The sequence below is a fragment of a genome, unplaced genomic scaffold (assembly GCF_019419815.1).
Source record: "Pyrus x bretschneideri cultivar Hongxiangsu unplaced genomic scaffold, Pyrus_bretschneideri_v1 Contig73, whole genome shotgun sequence".
Classification (NCBI taxonomy): Eukaryota; Viridiplantae; Streptophyta; class Magnoliopsida; order Rosales; family Rosaceae; genus Pyrus; species Pyrus x bretschneideri.
Genome location: NW_025999813.1, coordinates 1,101,083 through 1,128,344, shown reverse-complemented (window position 1 = coordinate 1,128,344; position 27,262 = coordinate 1,101,083). Strand labels below are relative to the sequence as shown.

Genomic DNA, 27,262 nt, shown 5'->3' with positions numbered 1-27,262 from the left:
AACCCGTTTCTCTCTCCACTTCTGCACTATTCTTTTACCCATTTGTCCTGGAAAATATGGGTGGAAAAAGAAAAACTAGGCATCTTTGAAACAAAAACCCTATAATTGCACGCTAATTATTTGATTTTGGTGTGTTAGGAAAGTTGGGTTTTTCAGATCTTTCTGGATAATCCAGAAAAAGGTGAGTTGGGAATTTGTTAAATCCCCCTTGTGTGATTATATTTATTGTTTTAGGTGGATAATCTGTTTCCAAGATAATATTTTTTGTTGGATTGTTATGAAATAATTATTTGGATTGCTCTCAGATTCAGATTCATATATATTTTTTTATAGACTTGAAAGCTGATCTTCCATTGCAGGTGGATTTGTGTTCAAGGAGAAAAGCTGCACCAAAATGCATGAACTGTTCTTTGAATAATCTTGAGTACGTTTCTTGTCCAGGTTTTGAAAGTTGTTTAATTGGTATTTGATTATTTAGTTTGATGCAGTTGAATTGTTTGATTGATGGTTTTATGGTGGATTTCACTTTTTCAGTTGGTAAAACATGTAGGGAAGGTTCAATTGATCCAGACACTGAAATTTGAGGTTTTTTTTCAGCACTTCATACCGTTAGGAAAACTTGCAGTTTGTAATTCTGAGTTGCTTTGTTGGTTTTCTGTGTTTTAGCACCTCGAGTCTGATTTCGTGATTGATTAGTACTTCATGTTCATAATTAGTGGGGGGAAGGATGGAGGGTGATTTTTGAGAGTTTTGTGAAGCTTGATACTGAATTTTGATCATGAAGAAACCGAATTAGGCAGTATGAGTGGCGATAAGACTATAGTTTGGTTTAGGAGGGACCTAAGGATTGAGGACAATCCTGCATTAGCAGCTGCTGCTAGGGATGGTAGTGTTTTCCCTGTTTATATATGGTGCCCCAAAGAGGAAGAGCAATTTTACCCGGGTCGAGTATCACGGTGGTGGCTGAAGCAGTCTCTTGCTCACTTGGACCAGTCCCTGAAATCCCTTGGGGCAGAACTTGTGCTTATCAAAACTCAGAGTACTCTTGCTGCTCTCTTGGAGTGCATTCAAGCCATTGGAGCTACCAAAGTAGTTTTCAACCATCTTTATGGTATATCCCGGAACCTCTCTTGAAAGTAATTTCAATCAACTGATAACTTTAATTCGCGAAAAGATTAGTGAAGCTTATCTAGTTTTAATTCTTTTTATGCCTTCATCGGATCTCTGTATTTGTGCTGTGTTTTAGACTAGTGGAAGATGATTCTATTCATCCTTAAAATTTTGCCTCTGCACAGTTGTAACCGTTAAGCTACCATTGATCCGAAAAGCTAAGGTAATACAAAACTGAGTCCGTATGCACAACATAACTAATGAATTATCTATCATTAACATGAAGGTTTTGCTTCTTCGAGATATTTCACAAAATCCCACTCAAGAAATGGTCAAAATTTGTTTTCTTTTATAACTAGGGCATGTCACAAATCTTACCGAAAACCAATTTATTAAGTCGACTATTAGGTTAAGAGTAGGAGGGCAGCCCTTCTCTGTCGTGCTGCTAAGTGAGTTGATGCTGCTTGCGTGGTTAGTTTGAGGCATTTACTTTTCTTTTCCACTTTGTACATATTACCTGTTTTTTTCATCCCAGATCCCGTTTCACTTGTTGGCGATCACAACATCAAAGGAAAGCTGGTGGAGCTGGGCATTTCTGTGCAAAGCTTCAATGCAGATCTGTTGTATGAGCCATGGGAAGTATATGCTGGAAAAGGACAAGCTTATACAACTTTCGAGGCATACTGGGATAAGTGCTTACACATGCAACGGGAACTTGTGACACATCTTCCTCCTTGGAAATTGATTTCGGCAACAGGTACTTTTCAACTTCCAAAGACCTTTGTGTGTGCGCGTCTGCTTGTTTGTGTTTTCAGGCAAACAAATAAAGAAGAGGAGTTTATTACATTTATTGTTGTTAGTGATAGGAACTGTAGCAAAATGTTCACTCGAGGAGCTGGGTCTTGAAAATGAAACGGAAAAGTCTAGCAATGCCCTCCTAAGAAGAGCATGGTCTCCAGGGTGGAGCAATGCTGACAAGGCTCTAAGTGAATTTTTCGAGTTGCACCTGCTTGACTACTCAAACAACAGGATGAAGGTTGGACAAAACTCCACATCACTTTTGTCCCCATATCTTCACTTCGGAGAATTGAGCGTGAGGAAAGTTTTCCAATCAGCTCGAATGAAGCAGATACTGTGGGCAAAAGAAGGGAACTGTACCGGGGAAGAGAGTGTGACACTTTTTCTGAGGGCCATTGGGCTTAGAGAATACTCACGGTATCTATGTTTTAACTTCCCGTTCACTCATGAGAGACCACTGCTGAGCAACTTGAAGTTTTTTCCATGGCAAGCTGACCAAGCCAATTTTAAGGCTTGGAGACAAGGTCGGACCGGTTACCCTTTGGTTGATGCAGGAATGAGAGAGTTATGGGCAACTGGGTGGATACACAACAGGATAAGAGTGATCGTTTCAAGTTTTGCTGTGAAAGTGTTGCTTCTTCCTTGGAGATGGGGAATGAAGTATTTCTGGGATACGCTTATAGATGCCGATTTGGAAAGCGATATCCTTGGTTGGCAGTATATCTCTGGGAGTTTACCAGATGGCCATGAGCTTGAGCGTTTGGACAGTCCAGAGGTAAGTTTTGGCTTTAGTAATGTTCACATAGAATCTTATTTCACTCTGTTCTTTTTAATTAACTGAATTTTCGGATTTAGGTTCAGGGCTCAAAATTTGACCCAGAGGGTGAATATGTAAGGCATTGGCTGCCTGAGTTATCACGTTTGCCAACCGAGTGGATCCACCATCCTTGGGATGCACCTGATTCTGTTCTTAAAGTTTCAGGTGTAGAGTTTGGGTTTAACTATCCAAAACCTATCATTGAGATAGATTTGGCTAGGGAACGCTTGACGAGCGCCATATTCAAGATGTGGGAAATGGAAGCAGCAGCAAAGGCTGCAAGCGCAAATGGCACAGATGAAGTTGTTGTTGACAACTCCATCAGTGAAGATTTGCCCATCCCAAAGGTGATATTAAAGAAATCCTCTCCTTGTCCTACATACTCCTCTAATGATCAGAAGGTACCGACATGTCAAAATTCCAAGAATAATCAGTTTATTAGGAAAAGATCAAAATTTGTGCAAGACGAAAGCCCACTCCCAGATAATCCGCACAATCCTAACGAAGCTGGGCCCTCGAGAACAAATGAAGACACGAGCTCTACTGCTGAATCTTCAATCTCTAAGAAGCAGACAACTAGCAGAAATTCATTTTCGGTTCCACAGTCATGTTCATCATCAGAAGGCAACCCCTTGATGGAGTGTGAATCTTCTGAGATGAAGCAGTCATGGCAAGAACAGAGTGATATGGAGCAGAGTTCAAGCAAAAATGGTAACTAATAAAAAATTTGTTTGACCGTATGATGATTTTATCTGGCATACTGTTTCAAATTCACTCTACTAAATGAATTTCTTCAGTTCTCGAAATTACTTTAAATTTTACTATTAACTCGTCCATGCTTCCATCGGTCTCCTCACGTACGGAGACCAAAATCAATTGTCTTTCTAGCTAATTTCACTTTTGGTGGAACACAAAATGTTTGCTCTCTGAATTAAATGCTATTAGACATGTATCAATATGAAAGTAAGGTTGACATGTTATTGTGTTCCCCCCAGGAACAATTAGAGATGCAAATTTAGGTATGTATTTAGCCAGGTTGTTCGGGGGTAGGGAAGGGATGACAGATGACTCAATCTGAGAATTTGTCTCTATATTTTGTTCGCCTAATCAATAGTTATAATAGTCGGTTCTATTTATATTGAGTTCCATTGCTTGTATTGCGCTGTTTAATCACATTGTTTCAAACTTCTGTGGGAGTAGGAGCAGTGGAAGATGAACACCTCTGATACAGAATTCACCGGCGGCTGCTGAGTTCATCAAGAAAGAGGACCGTTCTGGATAATGTAGTAAGCATGGTAAAGTCTGTCCTTTTGGTAGCTCAATGTAATCCGTAGTTTATAAACGAAACGAATACTGGCTAATATCAGCTGTCCAAATATTCTGCCTTCACAATCGTAGATATAGAGTTCAGTGATTTGCAAATTAATAACGTCTGACAGACAATTTGCTAAAATTGTTGATGCAAGTGTGCATGTTTATTATGTATGCGTCCGTAGAGAAAGAGCTGTCCGAGATACAATTTCGCCGGCCAAGCCATTTTGTCCGTAAAGACTTTCAGGTAGGCCTTTTGGGACGTAACGAAGGTTGTCTTAGGGAAAGTTCAGTGCCGGAGAATTCTGAGTTTGCCCCCCACAAAATTGTTTCACCGGGAAAGAATAATTTCTTCTTGTGAGCTAGCTATATAATGTGTTTCCGTAACTTACATCTGAACAATTAGAGCCTTCCATTAATTTGATCACTTACATTTCTCAAATTAAATACCAAGTAAATGAAACTCAATCATCACTGACTAATCTCTTGCTAAACAATCTCGATATTATGTTGTATGGTCGTTAATCATGACGTAAAGTTTCTGATGCTTGATGATGTGGATTGCATGCAGTATATTGGCCCGTATTAAGAGAGATGGTTAATAATGCATCAGTTTTGTGTGTCTGACGTTACTCGTTGAAAAAAAATAAATAAATAAACAAACAAACGAACGTAGGTTTGATTGTCCTGTCAGAAAACATTATATTAGTTTAAACTTTAAATGGTATAGGCAACTTTGGTTGTCAGCACACACACTGCAAATCCTTCTTTTATCCAGAAACGCAAGCAATTTGACAAATCTGCTGTCCAAGTTGACAGCCAGAATCCAGAGATGCAAGAGATTAAAGTAGAATGCTGAGCCACTTAATACTACGGCTTAATAGTATTCTTCTTCACTTGTAAATAAGAGGTCTTAAATTTGATTTTCATCAAAGTCAAACTTGAACTACATTATTGCTAGCTCATTGTGAGGTTAAGCTCACCATTTCCCTCTTAATGTAGTCGTTTGTTAAAAAAAAAAATTAAAAAAAATGTTAGAATGATAATATGGAAATGGCCAAAATGTAATTGAGTAGTTAAACAGTATATTCAAACGTCATGAATATTCCCCCTCGGTAATGGTTAGGTCCAGTTAAGTACATATTAATACATTCAAAGAATTTTGGTGCATGCAGTTGTATCGATCACCCGTTCTCAATCAAAATATCAAAATTAAGGAGCTTTTTGGGTTGTGGCGTACTGGGTCTAGGCAATTGTTGTTTGTCGATCGTCTGTGTGTTAAATATTTTGAGTTGTTTGAGATTTTGAGAGAACTAAAATTTAACTTCAAAACTACATATTGCGTTACAGGTGGATTTGTGACACTACATGAAGATGTGAGAGTGCAAAAAATTAGTCGAAGCTTTTTCATATTATTTCACAATAATGCATACGTAATACTAAATATTATCTCATGTGATTTGGGAGAAAAACACAAATAATGTATGAAAACTGTGCACCAAAGTTTCTCTCTAGATTGTGTCTATTTATTTATCAAATAAAAGAAGTTCATTATACTTTTTACTAAATAATATCATAGAATTACCAGAAACTAGTGACACGATAAGTTCCAAATCCTCAAGGCCTTGGATGTGCACAACTATGTTAATTTCGATAATCATCGTCTCAAGTAAATTACTAATAATATGCATAAATTTTGATAGTTTCTGTGATGAAATTACGTACAAATGTCTTTAACAAAGTAATGAGATTGCATAAATTTGATCAGAGAAAAGTGCACTGATGTGATTATTATTTGATTAGAAAGTGGATTATGCTAAATGAGGGGGCATAAGATGATTAAACAGCATCAACAAACCATAACAAAACTGAAGAAAACTAGGAGCATTTAGCCTATAAAAGTTCTTTTCTTTTAACTTTTAATTGCAAATGAGAATAAAAAACCAAAATTGCCCTACAACAAAGACTAAACAGGCACTAAGGCATGAAGATTAAGCAACATGATCAAAGAACTTCACCAGGTGAATTCAAAATGTTCGACCGGATAACGCCATAGAAATACGATAAGAAGAAGCCTAATCAAACCGGAGCAGTTCCATTTTCTTGTTGCCTTGATCCTGATGGAGCTGCAGTTTCTTGCGTTCCTTCACCAGACAAATCCTCCAATGACCTTCCCTTTGATTCAGGGACCAAGAATGTAAATAGCAGGCCTAGCAAGTTGACCACACCTAAAATTATAAGGGAGTTCCTCACCCCAATTCCCTTTTCTGCGTACTGAAATCCGAATGCGCCAATCATTGCCCCGGCCTTCCCCCACGCAGCTGAAATTCCGTGACATGTTGACCTTAACCTTGCTGGGAAAATCTCTGCAGGCACCACAAATGTCGTGGCATTTGGACCGAAATTGGCGAAGAAGAAGGTCAATGAGTACATCACAACAAACCCTACTCGGTTTTCTTTTAGAGTCCAGTGCTGGTAAGGAATGGCTAATGCAAACATGAAAACAGTCATGAAGAAAAACCCCATTATTTGAATTGAGAACCTTCCAATCCTATCGATGAATGCCACAGTGAACCAGTACCCTGGGACAGTGCTGCATAGGGCGATGAGGGTTTGCGCTCTGGCAATTTTGAAGACTTCTTCAAGAGCACTCATGGTCTTTGCCTTTGGAATCCAACCAATGGCACTGAAGATGTCCTTTTGAAATAGATTCTGGCTGTAGAAGGCAATATCAAGCAAGAACCATGTGCTGGTAGTTCCGAGCAAGTGAAGACCATGACGCCGAAGAAATTCCTTTGAAAAAAGACCAAAATCATTCCCTCCTTGCTCAGTTCTCCCTTGTTCTGCTTCAACTTCAACCTGCAAAACTTTTGACATATCAGCAGCAGCCTGCTTGGCATTCTTGGCCACCAAGGCAGTGTACCGAGCAGTTTCAGGCATTTTCGCACGCCAGTAATAAGTCACCAGAGCTGGGATAGCACCAAACATCAAAATAATGCGCCAAACATAATCTGCTTCAGGGAAAATAGAGGCGGCGGGATCAGCTTCGTAAGATGGTGCAGGAAATCTTGCCTTAAAAGCTGCAGACACAATAATTGCAACCGCTCCACCAGCCAAAATCCCAAAACCCTGCATAGCAAACACGGCAGCAATGAAGGCTCCGCGAGTCTTTTTATTTGCGTACTCAGACATGATAGTGGCTGAAAGAGGGTAGTCGCCGCCAATGCCAAAGCCTAACCAGAACCTGAAAAAACAGAGTGTTGAAATCACTGCCTTGGGTTCTCTACCAAATGAGAGGCCGGAGGCAATAGAGCAAATGACCATGACCATAAGCACCATGCCGTAGACGCGTTTTCTGCCCAATTTGTCACCAAGCCAGCCGAAGAAGAGCTGGCCAGTTAGGGTGCCACAGAAGGCAACACCATTGACAGCGGCCGAAACATTATGAGGCAAACTGCCTGGCTCTGCAGCTCCATGTTTCTGGTAATAAATGCGGCCGAGCAATTTCGTGACAAGGGAAATGCAGAAGAGATCATATGCATCAGTGAAAAATCCCATGCCTGCAATCACAATTGCTGTGAAATGGTACCATTGTGTTTTGGCCACATCCAGTGCATTCAGCACCTCCAATTGATCACTGGCCATCCTTAATTAGTTAGCCGTCCTCTCAAGTTATTGTATTCCCTTCAACTGCTCAAAACCTGAAAATTTTGATTCAAGGAAAAAGAAAAACAATGTGATTTTTTATCAATTATGTGACACAAAGATGATCAAAACATGGTGAGCACATAAAAACTTGGGAAGGGATTTGGACAGTGTCTTCTGTAGGGCACCTCTCACAAAAACAAGATACTCTGTATTTTGGTCTTATCTGGTAACCAAAGTGTCCTAAATAAGACAATTCAACTTAAATTCTCTCATGAACCAAAAGAAGATAGCAGAGAAAAAAGAAGACAAAATAGGGGTTGATTTGATTCCACTGCAATCAGTGAACTTTCGTAAACAGGTGAGTTTGTCAAGAGAACCATACGACCTTGATGATGACAGTTTCAAACTAAAAGACGCATGAGAAAATGACCCACAACACAGGAAGTCATGAGTCAATAAATAAGAATTTATTAATTTTTTCCAATTAGAAAAATGGATTTGATCTTTTTGTAGAAATATAATTAAAAGACGCAAAAGCTTGTCTGTGTCAAACTCACAAACTGAATTATACATTCACAACGACAGCAAATTAAATTGGTATAGTAAATAGATGCAGCTGAATTAGCAGAGAGATGGATTGAAATTTGAATTTTAAATAATTTTTTGCTATTATTTTAGTAATTTTTGGTCAAATATTCCTATGAAAAAATTCAAGCGAAGTTAAAATTCTTGAAAGCAGGGCTGAGGTCAAATTACACTGCTGCATCTGCAACTACAGCTAGCTGTTTGTTTCCAGAGCTCTAAACTGACAAAAAATAAACGGACAAATACATATTTAAATATATTTTTCACACAACCCAATCTACATTAAGCAAAACGAAGGAATTTTATGTTGTAATCTTAAAAAGAATGAAAGTAAGTGCCAGATTCAGACCTCAGGCCCTTGTGCAAAAGATTCAAGTTTTTGTTAAACCCACCGGAAACACAACCTTTAGGTTTAAGACATTGAAGTAGATAACATATGAAAGAATTGTGCTTTTTGAGCACAGTATCATATATTGCATGCTTTCACTTAGGGCCGGCTTTGGGATTTCAGACGCCCCGTGCAAATTTAAATTGGGAACCTTCAACGTACAATTTTTTTTGTGTTTAAAATAATTTTTTTCTATGATATATTTACAAGTACGAAACTTAGTATGAAAGTCAAGTTTGTAACATAATATCGTCTATGGTATATGTCACATAAATGAAATTTTTAATCAAGAAAAAAAGGAAGTAGATAAAAAGATACAGCAATTTTCAAAATAAAAAATAATTTGGGTGTGTACTAATTAAGTTATATATATAATTAAAAATGGAGGCTCCCGGAGATGGTGCTCTGTGCAGCTGCTCCTTTGGCACTCTCCAAAGCAGCCACTGTTCTCGGTTACATTTTTTCATTTCCATGAATAAAAAACCGCTTGAAAAAACTCACGCAATTTCCCTTTTGATCTTCTTTCTTTTTAGAACAAACGTGAAGAATAGGTGAAACAGAAAAGAACATCCATGAATATTCTTGTAATGAAAATTCCTTGGCATTACATGCCCAAATCATCATCCAACCAAAAAAAATTAAATTACAAAAAGCCAACTGTTCGTCACCTTTTTCAATTTTTGTATTAGGGTTTAAACGACGTTGGTGTTCAAATAATAATTAAAAGCTGGGGAAGGTTAATAATACTAGGCCAAAGTGCAACACAAGGTTTAGCAAAACAAAGAATAAATGTCTGTTCATCAAAACAATCTCTCCAATATGTTATGATTTATTCACTTTTAGGAAAGAAAGAAAAAAAAAGAAAAAAAAAAAGATGAAAGCTTGTGAAAGATGAGGGGAATATGGGGTTAAATTTGAGAATTTCAGTAACAATGATCATGTTGATCAATATTAATGAATTGCAGATGTGAGTTAGGTCAGTTAGCCAAGCACCTATAAAACGAATGGTTTAAAATGTGATGAAATATCATCTTGTAAAACGAATAATTAGAGATTTGGTCATCATTTCCTTACCATCCAAATATGGAAAGAATGTGATTTCGGATCCGATCAATTACATTACATAAGCAGGCAAATGAAGATTAAAGACCACAAACAAGAAAATGAACAAAACCAAACAATAGCACAAGAGTGAAAAGACAAACCTTGTATCTGAAGCCGTACACAGAGGTGAAGAAATCTTAAAAACCGAGACCGAGGCTCGAAATCATGCAGAAATCACAGTACGAGGAGAACCTGTATCTGTGTGTTCATGCAACTAGTAGTGATGAAAAACCAGATCGAGTTAGAGGGAGTGGCTTTGTAGTGATGAAGAAATAGTTTTGGGAATGAAACACAAAGACCAAGTTACAAGGCCAAAGCGTAGAAATGGCTTTTTACCAAATGTAATTAGTTTTAGACAACAGAAAGAGAGAGATATGAGGAAAGAGAGGAGTGAAGTATGGGAATGGAGGGAAGGGAAGGGGGGTTGAGTCCGCATTTAACTGCAAACGACCCTCTAAATTTTTCAGTCATGTACTGAAGAATCTTTCTTCTACCTGGCATATTCACCCCATCTTTCGTTCTCTCACCTCACTTCACCTCATTTTTTTATCCTATCTTTCCTGCTCTTAATTAGTCAATTTCTTAATAACCAAATTTTATTTTTTGGAATCTAATTATTAGTATTAAAAAAAATACAATGGTAATAATTCTAATTATTCTGTGCGTAAGTGTAAATAAATTTCATATTTGGACACTTGAAATAGTATTTGTTATTAATTTTTTACTTACAGGATGAGAAAGCCAAGAATTGAACTTTTATCGTGGTGTGGCCATATGAGTGGTAGAAGCTCATATTATGCTCTAATATGTGTTTGTGCTTTTATTGGTTACATTTTTTATTTAAAATTTGAGGGTGACAGTAGTTTGAGAGTTTGAAAAGAAATAAAATAGAATTTTAAATTTTTATTTCTGTTTAAAATAAATACTTAAAGAGTAAATAATCATTTTGTAAGATATAACTAATTTTCTTTTTTTTTTTAAATAAAGTATGATATTCTATTCATCGAAGAAAAGTCATTTTATATATATTCCATGAAAAAGAAATCTTGATGAAAAAATATTCATGAAAAAGTTCATCCCCAAAAGGGTCATTGGAATCTACATTTATAAAATTACAATAAAGCACGATCAATACAAAAAATTATGAAAGTCAAGCTCTTTGAAAACTGCAAAATTATATAGATCAATAAAATTGTTAAATCTCATGTTGTAGGAAAATTATGTGAGAACAAAATCTTTCAAACCATACTAGGATATATCATATTACACGGTGATATTGTGAAAATTTAAAATGAAAATTTTTTTAGTGCAGAAAAAAAATATGAAGTGTGTTGGGGCCTAAAAGTGTCACACACCAATCCAACCAAATCTCAAGGTCCAATTGTCATGCAAAACCTACATTTAAGCCCAAATACATACCAAGGCACGGGATTGACGAGGAATATATTTACAAACATGTCATGCTACGGTGATTAAGCTGGATACTCATGCCATGCTCATATCTAGTCATCACACCATGCTTTCTCATGCTAATCACTACCATGCTAAGCCAATGTCACATATTCGGGGGTTATCAAGTGGATTGTGGTGTGGATGGTTACGGAATGTTAACGGGCCTATGGAAGACTTTGGGTTGCTTGGGAGCCCAAAGATCCAAGCCCATACCCTTTGCATTTCATGCAAGCATCATTGAGAGAGAATTAGCCTAGTTTACCCATTTCCCTAGCAAGCTAACTCCCTTAGTTAGATCTAAACTAGATTCTTGCATTAAATGCATGTTAAACCCAGCAAGTCAGGCATTTAATGCTGATTTTCCCTTCCCAGCCTGCATAGATAACCAACGAGCGAAAGTCGTGAGGAGCGCTACCAGAATTAGAGCCTGCAGAAGGGCTCCCTGGGAAAGGCCGTATAGGGAAAAGGAAAACTACAGGTCACAACAGTGCAGCTATCTTATACCAAAAGGGGAATTATAGGAAGCCTAGGGAGAAAGAAGGGGAAAACCAAACCACAAAGAGATATTCCCTTGAAACTTAGAGAAGAGCCCTTCACTTACATAAGGAGGGAGAAACCATTAGAGAAGGGGCAACGCAGAAGGTAACACGGAGACGGAGGTTAGAGTAACACATAAGGAGAAATAGAGAGAACCACTCAGGAAGAAGCCTAGAAAGTTCCACTTAGTCTAGAAGCATACTTCAAGCCTCAAGCATCGTCATCCATGCAACCTTAGTATTTCCCATAGCCCTTCATTGAAAATCCCAACTATCTTAAGCCTTGCTGCTACCTTAGGAAACCCAGATTATCTACCAAAAAACACCATGCAACCATGCCAACTCTCTCTCAACATGCTAAACTGATGAACTTCTAGCTTCCACACCACACTTCTCTTGATCAAGTCATTATTTGCTTAAATCATGCTATCTTCGAGTCGTTGATCCAACCGCTATATTTCATAAGACAAGCTAACTCTTTCGAGATATTCCGGGACTTGGTACGAAACCGAACCAAGGGAGACAAGAGGACGTTCTTAACCTCGACCTAAAAGTCCCCCAACAAAGTGTCAATAAGACAATCCTTTTTCTATTTGTTACAAGTGCATCAAAACAACATTCAAATTTCAACGGGGTTTTTTTAACTTTAATCCTTCAAGAAGATTGAAAATTTAAAATAAACCTAGTGTTAGATTACATATTGATTATAATCCCTTGATGTGTCCTTAATTCAAAATAATTAATGTGCATTTATTTAATGTCTCCCATTAAATATTTAAATTTATAAATATACAAATTTTAATTTATTTTTTGACCAAAAAAGAGTTTTTTAATTTATTAATTTTATTTAACATTCTTCAAACTTGAAAGACTCAATTAATATATGAAATGTATTATATTGAACTAATGTATTTAAATGTTAGTACCGAAATGTATGCGCCGAAATATATTATATTGAATTAATGTACTTAAATGTTTGTATCGAAATGTATGTACCTAAATGTATGCATCGAAATCTATTATAATGAATTTAATGTACCCAAATGAAGAAGACAAACTACATTGAAATATATTGTGTAACAAAACTTAGTTTATCTAAATGTTTACAATAAAATATATTAGGTTAAATGAAATGAAAATGAAAATTATAATGAAATAAAATTAATACATTAAAAATTTGGAAAAAAAAAGAGAAATAATTAAAAAATCAAATTATAATTAATAAATGAGGTTATTCATGTATCAAGGGACTAAAATTAGATTTTGATCTTACTCATGGTTTTAATCATAAAGTCATCTTTATCAAGGATTAAAATGAAAATTTCTAAATATCAAATTAAGAAGTAAAGGATCCATATAATTAGGGATATTAAATTTATTTCGTCATTTAATTTTATCAGCGAAATGGGCATAGAAAATATGAAAAAAAATTTAGACCTAAATCAAAAAGTTTATGGACAAAAATAATATACCGATTTCATTTTATTGACTTTGTCTAAATAAAAAGGCGTCTAATGATCATCTTATCACATTTTTTTTTTTTTTTAACATAAGTGAAAAATACCACTCTAACCAATTTAACTAGGTCAAGGTGTGCAATTTTATGGGTTAATTATATACACATCCCTTGAGATTTTTTGTGCTTTAACAAAACCTCTTGAAAATTTTGACATATCACATACACATGCTGACGTTTTAAAATGATTTAACAAAACCCCTACCGTTAGGATTCTGTTAGTTTTATGCTGACATCAGCATAAAATAATTTAAAAATGTCAAAAAGCTTTTTTATTGAGTAAAAATAATAACTATATTATTATAATAGATGAAATTGAGATTATATCATGACAACTGATGAAATTGTAGAGATGAAACTGTTACTTTTTTTTTTTTTTTTGTCACGGCGGTAAGTTGAAATAATTTTAAAACGTCATGGATTGTTTGTGTATGTTGAAAACCTAAGGAGTTTTGTGAAAATATAAAATAAAACTTTAGGAGGTGTATACGTAATTAATCCACATATATCAGATTTTTAATATAACATAATGTGACAAATAATGTGTAAACATCATCTCAATTAATGATTTTATCTCATTCAATACTTATTAAATATATCGACATAATCATGTACAATATATATTAAAATATGATAGAAATTCACAGATAACATAAAATAAATCAGTTATTAATTGAACCCTTACTAACTCATTTAGTCCATAAACTATCACCTCAGTGAAAATTAGGTCCATAAATTATTTTTTCGGTAAAATAAGTCCCTAAATTCATTAAAAATTGTGAATTTCATCCCTACTAGTATATTTAAAGCTATTCTAACCAACTTTTCGTCAACTTAAGTCACTTGACGCAATTTAGAGTATAATATCATCATCTTCTCGCCTATAAGCCCTTAACAGCTCTTATAGGTTGTGAATCTAACGTCTAATTTACTCTTCAAAGTTAACTTCATATTAGCAATTTTTATATTGAGGTACTATTATTGATACTTTGAAACTATCATTTGCACACTTTTTAGTATATTTTTGGGGAGACTTTGGATGCGGTCCTTGGTTATGAATATTCTTTAATTGAAACCTTGTTGGTTTTTAATTTTTGATCAAGGTCCTTGAAATTAATGTGATAATTTATTTCTATGTACGTTACTATATTTTTTTTTAAGTTAAAAATTAGAAATTTGAGTTGTTTATATAAATGATATGTTAAATAAAAAAAACCATAATTTGTGGGATTAAAAATATTAAAATATAAATATACTATTGTGTGTGTGTGTGTAAACATGGGTACATTCATCAAAATTAACCATAAAATTAATTGTATCAAAATATGGGTACATTCTTCAAAATCACAAAAAAAAAAAAGGAGATATTAGGCTTAATAATATTAGTAAATTTCTTCGATTAAACTTGACATGGATACATTTTAAAATCAAAGAAAAAAGAATGTACCTATATAAGTTTAAAAATGGATTAGAAAAAAATTGAATAGATTTTATATAAAAAAATTGTACATTTTACATATAACAAATTGATATATTTAAGAATGAGTACATTTTAAGATAAAAAGTTTTACATGAATGGTTACATATAATTAGCATGGGTACATTTAGCAAAATAAAAAGTACAAATAAAAAAAATATGGGTACAAATACAAATAAACTTTAAAAAAATATGGGCACAAAAGAAATTAATATATGGGTACAAATTAAAAAAAAAAAGAAAATTGGTACAAATTAAAAATGGGTACAAACTAAAACTAAAAATATATGATAAAAAATTTAGTCATAAATATAAATATACTAATTGTAACATTTTTAACATTAAATGAATATATTTAGAAATAAAAAAATTATTGTTGAAATAATTAATAATGTTATTAATACCCAAGGACCTTGATCAAAAATTGAAAATGAATAGGATTTTAATCAATGGAGTAGAAAAAAGGAAGGATGAGAACCTAATTTCTCCATATTTTTTTTAGTGTCAATAATAACATCCTAAATTTATTGTACATCACTAACTGATAATAAAATCTAAATTTGGATATTACATTAATACAGTACATAGAATTGATTAGTAATGTCTTGAATTGAATCACAAATTAAGCATTTGGTATAGAAAATAAAGCATCTAATCTCCGAAGAAAAGTATTCGTCTTGTCATTCATAGCAGGATGCATGCATGCATGCATGCATTGTGGTTTGATGCTTAGCACAGAGTAATTGCACGTCAAAGACTCAAAAGTCAGTTATGGTTCCAAGATGAAAGCAAAGTTACATGTAGATTAAAACAACTCATGAATCCCAATAAAATTGGACCACCTAAGTTTCTGAGGTTCTAATCACTAAAAAGTGAGCTCATTTGATCAACCTCACCAGAAAGAGAGAAACATTCTTAGCTTAGCTAACAATAACACGTTTCGTTTCAAAGTTGCTTTTGTTGACCTAGTTCACAAACACATGAAAAAGAAAAAGAGTTTGGAATTACGTTTCAATATTTTTGTATGTGGACCAAGGTACAGGTGCGCACGTATGCTTGCCAAAAGGTAAGATAGCAAATTCTGAATAATATGCAAGTAGTAGTAGAGATTCAAATTACATGCATAATGGTGATGAGAAAAAGTAAAGCAAGATGCATGATAGGAGCATTTTTATGTGACTTAATTGGCTTGTTCTCATGCATTTATGTTGTTTTTCCTTAGTTAGTTTAGTGTTTAAAGTCATTTTCGTGCAATTTCAGGTTTTAGTGTCAAAGTATGCAAAAAGAAGCAATTTGGAGCATTCTAGGTGTAATTCGTTTTATGATTTCAATGTTTAATTTATTTTCCTTTCATTTTGCTATGAACATGAGTGGCTAAACCCCTATTGGTTAGGGGTGATTTCGAAGCCATAACTATGTGTGCAAGTTGATTTGATAAATTCCAGTTATGAGTTCTTGAATCGTGAATGCAATTGGCTTAACTGTGCGAGTAATAACGTATTTGTGTTTGTTAATTAGGGGTCGACACTTAATTGGCTTGCATGAATATGATGCTAGAATATAAGTTTGTTTCACATAATTGTCACACACTTATATGCACAAGTAGTGAAGATTGCTAGTCACAATCGCGTTAAGTTCAATTCCTAGCATAAGTGTCATGATGTCATAGTCACAAGTGCTTTGTTAATGCTTATAGTTTTCATTGAACGTAATGATCTTTGATTGTATCTTTATTATGATGTCATGTAAGGAACTTTTGAAGAATGCTTTGGGTTGTCGTATGATGTCATCCAATTCAATAACACAAGGAAAACTTGAGAATTAACTAGTGATGTCACGGTTAATTTGGGGCATTGTCATTCATAATTCTATGAAGGAATAACTGGAAATCGAGTCATTTGCATACTTGTCATGTGTGGAGAAAGAACCCCTAACTAGTCCATCATCCATTAAAAACCCCAAAAACGTTTCAAGATCAGTTTTACTTTGCAATCTGTTTTCTCAACTTTAATTTCGTCCAAATCAAATCCCCCTTTACTTTGAAGTCTCAATTTAGTTAGAAATTGTTTTGGTTCATGTTTTTAAGTGTTTTGAGTCATGTTTTCAACCAATTTCGTCCAAGTTAGTGTAGGTGCTCAAAACTGCCCAGAAAGTGGTTTTTAGGCAGTTTTGAGTCTTCTAGTTGCTGTTTTGAGTTTTTGTTTTGTTTTAGTGTTTTAACTTTGGTTTTTCATTCTTTGAGTCCAAATTAGTGTTTTTAACTTTGTTTTGGACTTCTTAGGTCAGTTTTCAAGAGTTTAGCAATCCCTCCTAATCCCCGGTTTTGAACGATCCCTACTTACATACTTTGCTACAATTGTCAGAAGAGGGTTTAATTTGTGTGCTTAATATATTTTGCATTAAATTTTTGGCGCCGTTGCCGGGGATTAGCAACTTTGCTAAATCCCTTGGATTGTTTTTGTTTCATTTATTTCACTTTGTTTCTGATTTTGTTTTAGTTTCTGACCTATTTTTGTTTCTTGTTTTTTTTAGGTACTAGTGCATGACGCGGAGTTCTCAAACTGTGCATGCACATATCTTAGACTTTAACGACGATTTTGAACGTGATTTGAGAAGAAAGAGGAGGCATCCCAAACATAGTGAACCTAGTTCAAGTTCAGAGGCCGAATCTGAGTTTGAAGAAGTGGAAGAAGAAGTTATGGCAGCGGACAATCGGACCATTAAAGAGCTTTCGGCCTCAGGGTTGGCCAATGCCGCACCATTATGCATTCAATACCCCGCGGCTGCCCAAGGCAAGACCGATGAATTCGAGTTGAAGTCAAGCTTGTTGCACCACATTCCTAAATACCATGGGCTTTCCATGGAAGATCCAAACAAGCATCTTAAAGAGTTTGAAGTAGTTTGTTCAAGCATGACTCCCGTCAATGTTGACGGAAGTATTTTGAAGATGAAAGCTTTTCCGTTCTCTTTAATGGATAAAGCTAAGGATTGGTTATACGAGTTGGCTCCTGGCACTGTCACTTCATGGGAGAGTATGAAAAGAGCGTTTTTGGAGAAGTTTTTCCCAACTTCTCGCATCATTCTTCTTCGTAAAAAAATAAGTGGAATTCAACAAGATGAAGGTGAGTCTTTTCCTGCATACTATGAACGTTTTAAATCACTTGTTGCTTCTTGTCCACAACATCAGATGAAGGAGGAGCTACTTTTGCAATACTTCTACGAGGGCCTCCTACCATTAGAACGTCAAATGCTCGATGCCTCGGCAGGTGGAGCATTAGTGGACAAAACACCTATGGCTGCCAAGACCTTGATTTCTAATCGAGCGTTGAACGATCAACAATACGAAGGAGTAGGCCAAAGAGGACCCCCACGGCAACATGTTCATGAGGTAAGTTCTACTTCTGACATTAATTCACAATTGGCTAATCTTACTTCTATTGTGTCTCAGTTGGCCGAGGGCATGAAGATGCAAGGACCAATTGTATGTGGCGTATGTTCTATGCATGGACATGCCTCTGAAAAATGTCCACAGTTGATTGAAAATGGTGGATGGGAAAGCGCCAATGCAATTGGGTTTCAAGGCCAAAACCAACCAAGGAACGATCCTTATTGCAACACATATAATCCCGGTTGGAGAGACCACCCAAATTTCAAATGGAGGGAGCCCCAACAATCTCAAAACCAAGGAGGTTTTAGGCAACAACCCCCTGGGTTCTTTCCCAAAACCTACGGCCCACCCCAAAATCAAGCCCAATCCGGCCCAAGTGCCTCAGGTACGTCCCTTGACAATGATGCACTTCTTAAGATACTAACTAAGTTGTCTAATGGGCAGGACGATCAAGCTAAGGCTATGCAAAACCAAGACAAAAGGGTGGATCAATTGGAGAAACAAATGGGGCAAATTGCCGAGTTTATGGGGCAGTTTCGTGAACAAGGAAAGCTCCCTAGTTCCACCGTTCCAAATCCAAAGGGAAGCTTCGAAAGTGCAAAGGCCATAACCTTGAGAAGTGGAGAAGAGATTGGGGCAGATCCTACACCATCACAATCAGGTCCCAAAGGTGATGAAAACTTGCAAATTGAAGAGGAAGAATCAAGCAAACCCACGGCAAAGGTGGGAGAGTCTTTGCCGCAAGTTCCTAGTGCCCCAAAACTGTCTAATTCGGCCAAAAAGGGTAAGAATGTGTCAAATTCAGTTTCTACTAATGCTTTTCCTTCGAATGCTCCTTTTCCTAGTAGGTTTATGCAAACAAGGAAGGAAGAAGCTGAAAAGGACATCCTTGAGACATTTAGGAAAGTTCAAGTGAACATACCCTTGTTGGATGCAATCAAGCAAGTCCCTAGATACGCCAAGTTTTTGAAGGAGTTGTGCACCACTAGGAAGAGGATGTCGACCAAGGAAGTGGTAAAAGTAGGTGAGAATGTGTCCGCCATCTTGCAACGCAAACTACCTCCCAAATGCAAAGATCCGGGTAGTTTCACAATTCCTTGTGTCATAGGTAACACTAGATTTGAATCTGCCATGCTTGACTTAGGTGCTTCTATAAATGTTATGCCATATTCCATATATGCATCTATGAACCTAGGAGCATTGAAAAAGGATGGTGTTATCATACAATTGGCCGATAGATCTAATGCCTATCCAAAGGGAGTTTTGGAAGATGTTTTGGTGCAGGTTAATCATTTGATCTTTCCGGCGGATTTCTATGTCCTTGAGATGGATGAATCGGATCATGCAACCTCGCTGCCCATTCTACTTGGAAGGCCATTCATGAAAACGGCCCGGACTAAGATTGACGTGTTTAATGGAACTTTGTCCATGGAATTTGATGGGGAAGTTGTTAATTTCAATCTTTCCGATTCTATTAAGTATCCTAGTGAAGATCATTCATGTTTCTCTATTGATACTGTTGACTCTTTGGCGCAGGGATACCTTGAAGATTTGAATGATGATATGCTTGAAAAAGTCATTACAAGTGGTGTAGAAGTCAAAACCAAGGGAGCAACATCCATGCAACCCCACGGCACAAATACACTATCCTATGCCGTGCCTCCTAGTGAGGATTTTCTTGAAGTAGTTGCTGCCCTTGAGTCATCACCAATACATGATGGTAAGTTTCCTAACAAAGAGTCCATTCCCATTTCGACTAACAAGTTGCTTCCATCCATAATTCAGGCACCTATCCTTGAACTCAAACCTTTGCCAAGCCATTTGAAGTACATTTTCTTGGGAAAAAATGAGACACTGCCTGCCATCATATCATCATCCCTCACGGCACAAGAGGAGGAAAAACTCATGCATGTGTTGAAGGAGTACAAATCTGCCCTAGGATGGACATTGGCCGATATCAAAGGTATAAGCCCCACAACTTGTATGCATCACATATTTCTTGAGGAGGGGACCAAACCAACTAGAGAGGCTCAACGCCGTCTTAACCCTCCAATGATGGAAGTTGTGAAAAAAGAGATAATCAAACTTCTTGATTGTGGAGTCATTTATCCTATCTCCGATAGTCGTTGGGTTTCACCTATCCAATGTGTGCCTAAGAAATCCGGAGTGACGGTTGTGGAGAATGCCGAGAATGAGCTTGTACCCATGAGAATCCAAACCGGTTGGCGTGTATGCATCGATTATAGGAAGATAAATGCCACCACAAGGAAGGACCACTTCCCATTGCCGTTCCTAGATCAAATGTTGGAAAGGTTAGCGGGTCATTCTTTTTATTGCTTTCTTGATGGATATTCAGGTTATAATCAAATTGTCATTGCCCCGGATGATCAAGAAAAGACCACTTTTACTTGTCCCTTTGGAACATTTGCATATCGACGCATGCCATTTGGTTTGTGCAATGCCCCTGCCACGTTTCAAAGGTGTATGGTAAGCATATTTTCTGATTATGTTGAAAGGATTATTGAAATATTCATGGATGACTTTAGTGTTTTTGGTGATTCTTTTGATAAATGCTTGGATAATCTCACGTTAATCTTGAAACGTTGTGTTGAAACAAACCTTGTTTTAAATTGGGAAAAATGCCATTTTATGGTTAAACAAGGTATTGTTTTGGGTCATATAATCTCTGAAAAAGGAATTGAAGTTGATAAGTCTAAAGTAGATCTTGTACGCTACTTACCCTCTCCTACTTCGGTTAGAGAGGTTCGTTCTTTTCTTGGTCATGCAGGATTCTATAGACGATTTATCAAGGACTTTTCCAAGATTGCACAACCCCTATGCCGCCTCCTCCAAAAAGATGTGTCTTTTGAGTTCAACGAGGCATGCGAGAAGTCATTCAAGCATCTCAAAGAGCTCCTAACCACGGCACCCATCATAACTCCCCCGGATTGGTCCATTCCATTTGAATTGATGTGTGATGCCTCGGATTATGCACTTGGGGCTGTTTTGGGTCAAAGGAAAAATAAACAGTCACATGTTATTTATTATGCTTCCCGCACTTTAAATGATGCTCAATTGAATTATTCTACAACCGAAAAAGAACTCTTGGCGGTTGTATTTGCTTTAGATAAGTTTAGATCATATCTTATTGGCACTAAAGTAATTGTTTTCACTGACCATGCAGCCTTGAAGTATCTTTTCACCAAAAAGGAGGCCAAACCAAGGCTCATTCGTTGGATGCTCCTACTTCAAGAGTTCGATATTGAAATTAGGGACAAGAAAGGTTGTGAAAACGTGGTGGCTGACCACTTGAGTAGATTGGTGCGTGAAGAAGAGTCCCTCCCCATTTCTGAGATGTTTCCGGATGAACAACTTCTGTCCATTGAGGTAAGTACCCCTTGGTATGCCGATTTGGTCAATTTCTTGGTGACTAAGCAAGTTCCTAACACCCTAAGCAAGGTCCAACGTGATAAATTGATACATGATGCAAGATTTTATGTGTGGGATGATCCATATCTATGGAAATATTGCCCAGATCAGATTATTAGAAGATGTGTGCCAACTTCTGATTTTAACTCAATTCTAGCATTTTGTCATTCTTATGCATGTGGAGGCCATTTTGGTACCCAAAGGACAGCTCGTAAAGTGTTAGAATCTGGTTTTTATTGGCCTACATTGTTCAAAGATGCTAGAATGTTTTGCTTAACATGTGATAGATGTCAAAGAACAGGTTCTATTGGTGCAAAAGACCAAATGCCGCAAACACCCATCTTCAATGTTGAAATATTTGATGTTTGGGGTATTGATTTCATGGGTCCTTTTCCTTCTTCATTTGGTTTCACTTATATTTTGCTTGCGGTTGATTATGTTTCTAAATGGGTAGAAGCAAAAGCTACCCGTACTAACGATTCTAGAGTGGTTTCAGATTTCATCAAGACTAACATTTTCTCTAGATTTGGGATGCCGCGGGTATTTATAAGTGATGGAGGTTCACATTTCTGCAATAGGACCATTGAGGCACTCTTCAAGAAGTACAATGTCAAGCATAAGGTTTCAACACCTTATCACCCACAAACAAGTGGCCAAGCCGAAGTATCAAATAGAGAGGTCAAGCAAATCTTGGAGAAGACCGTGGGGCCTAACCGGAAGGATTGGAGCATGCGTTTAGACGATGCACTATGGGCATATCGCACTGCCTACAAAACACCCCTAGGGATGTCTCCATTTCGGCTAGTTTATGGAAAACCTTGTCACTTACCCGTGGAGCTAGAGCATAAGGCACATTGGGCCATCAAAACGTTCAATTTGGACTTAGATGCTGCTGGAATGCATCGGAAGCTCCAATTGAATGAGCTTGAGGAACTAAGGAATGAAGCCTACGAGAATGCCCGCATTTACAAGGAAAAGACGAAGGCGTTTCATGACAAGATGATTAGGGGCAAAACCTTCACAATTGGGCAGAAAGTTTTACTTTTTAATTCTCGTTTACGTTTATTTCCCGGAAAGTTACGTTCTAAATGGATTGGACCTTTTGTTGTTACTAATGTTTTCCCACATGGTGCAGTTCAAGTCCAAAGCTTAAGGAATGGGGTGGAATTCAAGGTCAACGGACATAGATTGAAGCCATACTATGAGAATGCCATGGGGCAGGTTGTGGAGGAGATCTCACTCCATGCCGTGGGCACCAATGGTGCCTGAACGTGTTCTTCGTCCGGCTGCAAGACGTTAAAGAAAGCGCTACTTGGGAGGCAACCCATGCCATTCAACAAAGGAAGACCTAGAAAGCACTCCAATTCCAGATTTGCGTTCCTAAACCCTTCTCTTTGTTGATTCCTTCTAATCTGCCTATTTAGTTGTTTTACTTGCTGTTTGTGTGTTTCTTTGTGTGATTCTATGCTTAAAACATTGAGGACAATGTTTGATTTAAGTGTGGGGGGGTAACTAAGTGTTTTTCATTCAAATTCGTGGGATTTTATCACCCATTATTTCAAAACTTGTTCCTTGCTGTTTTTAAGTGTTTTTAAGCAGTTTTGGTGTGTTTTAGTATGTTTTGAAGTAAAAATCCGAAAATCAAAGAAAAATTTGAAAAATTTGTTTTAAAAAACCCAAAAAAGAGTTGTTTTTGTGTGTTTGTTTGTGTCTTAGGGTACCTTCCAACACAATGATGAGGATTTGGTTTTTAAATACATGGCTGTTAAAGAGAGTGATTAACATGGATGAAAGTTTGATTTACTCTATGTTTATGCTTGGTTGTGGTTATAACTTATGAATTCACATGCAATCATAAAAAATAAAAATAAAAATAAAAATAAAAAATCAGTTTTTGTAACATGCTTGAAGGAAGGAACTCAAATTAACGCTACAACCTTGTGAGACTTGAACCTAAACGTTTATTTGGAGAGTTCAAATCTGTGCATTCTTTGTTTTCTAAAATCGTTGCATGATCTCATTATTCTTTGCTTGGTTGCTACTTAGAAGGCATTTCATCATTTAGTTCCAAACACTAGAAGTCATGCCCATTTCATTCAAAGCATGGTATTGATTAGCATAACACATATTCAAGATGAAGTTGTGTAGTGACCACCACTTTAGCCAAAAAGCCGTGTGCCCTACTCCATTATATGTTTAGGTGTTAACCCCATTGAGCCTTGTTTAGCCTTTTCTTTGTTAACCCACATTACCCTCACCTAGCCTAGATTAGGACTATCCATACCCTCGTTCTTAAAGTATAGTAAGCATGATTCAAATGGAATTCCTTTATGACAGAAACCAAGTGTGGGGGAAGTTTTTATTTTGAGAATTATGTGCCATAAGCACGGGTAGAAAGAAAAGAAAAGAAAAATTCGTGAAAAAAAAAAAATAAATAAAGTATGAAAAGAGTTGAACAATATGAGAAAAAAAGTTCCAAGGTGTTGTTTGTTGAAGAAAGGGTCCAAAAAGTTGAATTCGGCCCCAAGAAGTTGTTTAAAGTCTTCCCCTTGTATTTTTAAGTTAATTTCTGCAAACTAAGTGAATTCTAAGTCTTAACTTCATTACTTTGCTTACTAATGCTTGAAGAACGTTTGTTTTCCCTATCCTTTCTTTGTTAACCAATACCCCAAGCCCCGTTGCAACCCTTAAACTTCTATCTTGAGTGTTATGTGTTTCAATTTGTTGAGTTTGAATTTGGTATGAGCATATGGTGTCACTGGTTCTCGCATCTAAGTAGTAGCATTCCATTCATGAGATCATATCTAAACATGCCTATTAAGTCCGGAAATTGCGTTCTTTGTGATACATATATGTGAGCATTCGTTTTTATATCTACATCAATTCTCTCACATATAACTAGTATAGGGTGTGTAGTTAGAAAATCTGAGTGAAAATAGAGTGCAAATCTATTAAGGATTGAGGGAATTCTCTAAGGCATGTTACTACATTCAAAACATTGTTTTAATTGGTTAATTGTGAACTAGTAAGTAGTGACTATGATTAAGCATGTGCTTAAGTGTTAAATTGACTCAAATCTGTGGGAATGATAATCTTTAACATGTCATGTGCATTGGAAATCCCTGAGGCAAACGTTGGAAGGTTTAGATTATGTTTGTTTGTTTTGTCTTGTTTTATTTCTTTGTTTTGCTCGAGGACTAGCAAAAGCTAAGTGTGGGGGAATTTGATAGGAGCATTTTTATGTGACTTAATTGGCTTGTTCTCATGCATTTATGTTGTTTTTCCTTAGTTAGTTTAGTGTTTAAAGTCATTTTCGTGCAATTTCAGGTTTTAGTGTCAAAGTATGCAAAAAGAAGCAATTTGGAGCATTCTAGAGCATTTTTGGGCCAAGATTGGATAGTGCAAGCATGGAGGCATGAGGATGGACGAATTTGAAGGCTTGAATTCAGTTAGGGAGTTGCAAAGGGGCCTAAAAACCTTATTTCTAGAAGGCTTTATCTATTCACACATGGTGCCTAATTTCTGTATTGGAAGAACAAGCCGTCCTAGCTTGTCACTAGCCGTCCTAGCTTGTCTCCTAGCCGTCCTAGCTTGTCTCCTAGCCGTCCTAGCTTGTCACTAGCCGTCCTAGCTTGTCACTAGCCGTCCTAGCTTGTCACTAGCCGTCCTAGCTTGTCTCCTAGCCGTCCTAGCTTGTCTCCTAGCCGTCCTAGCTTGTCTCCTAGCCGTCCTAGCTTGTCACTAGCCGTCCTAGCTTGTCTCCTAGCCGTCCTAGCTTGTCTCCTAGCCGTCCTAGCTTGTCACTAGCCGTCCTACCTTGTCTCCTAGCCGTCCTACCTTGTCTCCTAGTCGTCCTAGCTTGTCACTAGCCATCCTAGCTTGTCACTAGCCGTCCTAGCTTGTCTCCTAGCCGTCCTACCTTGTCTCCTAGCCTTCCTAGCTTGTCACTAGCCGTCCTACCTTGTCCAAGCTACACACATATATCCTTTAAGTGTTTCAAAACCTTTCCTAGCCCTATAAATAAGGGTTTGCAGCAAGGCACTAGGGGAATCACTCATTCACCCAATTTTCGTCCATTCATCTAGCCACACCACTCTCCACATCCTAAAATCCTAGAAACACAATTCCAACCAAACACTACACCTTGCCGTGCCTATCCTCCATCCAATTCCATAATCCCTGATCCTAAAACACATCCCAACCATCCCATCCACCTTTGTGCCGTAGCAAGGAGAAAGAAGGAAGGACTCTTGGATGCTCAAGCTTCGTCGTTGGTGCATTCTAGGTGTAATTCGTTTTATGATTTCAATGTTTAATTTATTTTCCTTTCATTTTGCTATGAACATGAGTGGCTAAACCCCTATTGGTTAGGGGTGATTTCGAAGCCATAACTATGTGTGCAAGTTGATTTGATAAATTCCAGTTATGAGTTCTTGAATCGTGAATGCAATTGGCTTAACTGTGCGAGTAATAACGTATTTGTGTTTGTTAATTAGGGGTCGACACTTAATTGGCTTGCATGAATATGATGCTAGAATATAAGTTTGTTTCACATAATTGTCACACACTTATATGCACAAGTAGTGAAGATTGCTAGTCACAATCGCGTTAAGTTCAATTCCTAGCATAAGTGTCATGATGTCATAGTCACAAGTGCTTTGTTAATGCTTATAGTTTTCATTGAACGTAATGATCTTTGATTGTATCTTTATTATGATGTCATGTAAGGAACTTTTGAAGAATGCTTTGGGTTGTCGTATGATGTCATCCAATTCAATAACACAAGGAAAACTTGAGAATTAACTAGTGATGTCACGGTTAATTTGGGGCATTGTCATTCATAATTCTATGAAGGAATAACTGGAAATCGAGTCATTTGCATACTTGTCATGTGTGGAGAAAGAACCCCTAACTAGTCCATCATCCATTAAAAACCCCAAAAACGTTTCAAGATCAGTTTTACTTTGCAATCTGTTTTCTCAACTTTAATTTCGTCCAAATCAAATCCCCCTTTACTTTGAAGTCTCAATTTAGTTAGAAATTGTTTTGGTTCATGTTTTTAAGTGTTTTGAGTCATGTTTTCAACCAATTTCGTCCAAGTTAGTGTAGGTGCTCAAAACTGCCCAGAAAGTGGTTTTTAGGCAGTTTTGAGTCTTCTAGTTGCTGTTTTGAGTTTTTGTTTTGTTTTAGTGTTTTAACTTTGGTTTTTCATTCTTTGAGTCCAAATTAGTGTTTTTAACTTTGTTTTGGACTTCTTAGGTCAGTTTTCAAGAGTTTAGCAATCCCTCCTAATCCCCGGTTTTGAACGATCCCTACTTACATACTTTGCTACAATTGTCAGAAGAGGGTTTAATTTGTGTGCTTAATATATTTTGCATTAATGCATATCTTTTATCTATATTTTATTTGGGTTATCTCTGGGTTATCTCTAACTCAAAGAAGAGCTAAAAAGTCTACCTTCCCCAGTTCTAGAGAAAATTGGATAGAGTTGTTTGACCACATTATTTTTAGGGCAACTTTAACAAAAGTATAACACTTCTATTTTAATCTCAATTAATCTTATATAAAAGTGAGAGTTATCCTAATTAAGCAGCCTAGTAAAGCTTCTCTCCCTTGCATCCTCTTATAAATTCCATCTTTTTCTAAATTTTTAGGGCTATTTACTCTTACACCCTTTAGCTTTGAGGTGATTTTAAAAGAGGT

At 36.7% G+C, this 27,262-nt stretch overlaps 2 protein-coding genes across 7 annotated transcripts; one reads left to right on the top strand and one right to left on the bottom strand.

Annotated features, from left to right (window-relative positions):
- The first annotated feature begins 1 nt into the window (after position 1).
- On the top strand, positions 2-4,173 carry LOC103967461 (cryptochrome-1). Of its 6 annotated transcripts, none has more exons than XM_048574567.1 (8): positions 2-181; positions 360-424; positions 535-585; positions 667-1,111; positions 1,646-1,867; positions 1,977-2,683; positions 2,764-3,436; positions 3,926-4,173. In XM_048574567.1, the coding sequence occupies exons 4-8, from the start codon at positions 802-804 to the stop codon at positions 3,949-3,951; spliced, it is 1,938 nt and encodes a 645-aa protein (XP_048430524.1). In that variant the 5' UTR covers positions 2-181; positions 360-424; positions 535-585; positions 667-801; the 3' UTR covers positions 3,952-4,173. The 6 variants fall into 6 exon arrangements, with proteins under 6 accessions (XP_048430524.1, XP_048430520.1, XP_048430519.1 ...); XM_048574563.1 differs by having other exon boundaries at positions 5-181; positions 717-1,111; positions 1,971-2,683; XM_048574562.1 differs by having other exon boundaries at positions 5-181; positions 1,971-2,683.
- A 1,732-nt stretch (positions 4,174-5,905) lies between these two features.
- LOC103967463 (probable inorganic phosphate transporter 1-7) lies at positions 5,906-7,853 on the bottom strand. The gene has a single exon (XM_009380717.3). The coding sequence runs from the start codon at positions 7,679-7,681 to the stop codon at positions 6,116-6,118; it is 1,566 nt and encodes a 521-aa protein (XP_009378992.2). The 5' UTR covers positions 7,682-7,853; the 3' UTR covers positions 5,906-6,115.
- Positions 7,854-27,262: the final 19,409 nt, after the last annotated feature.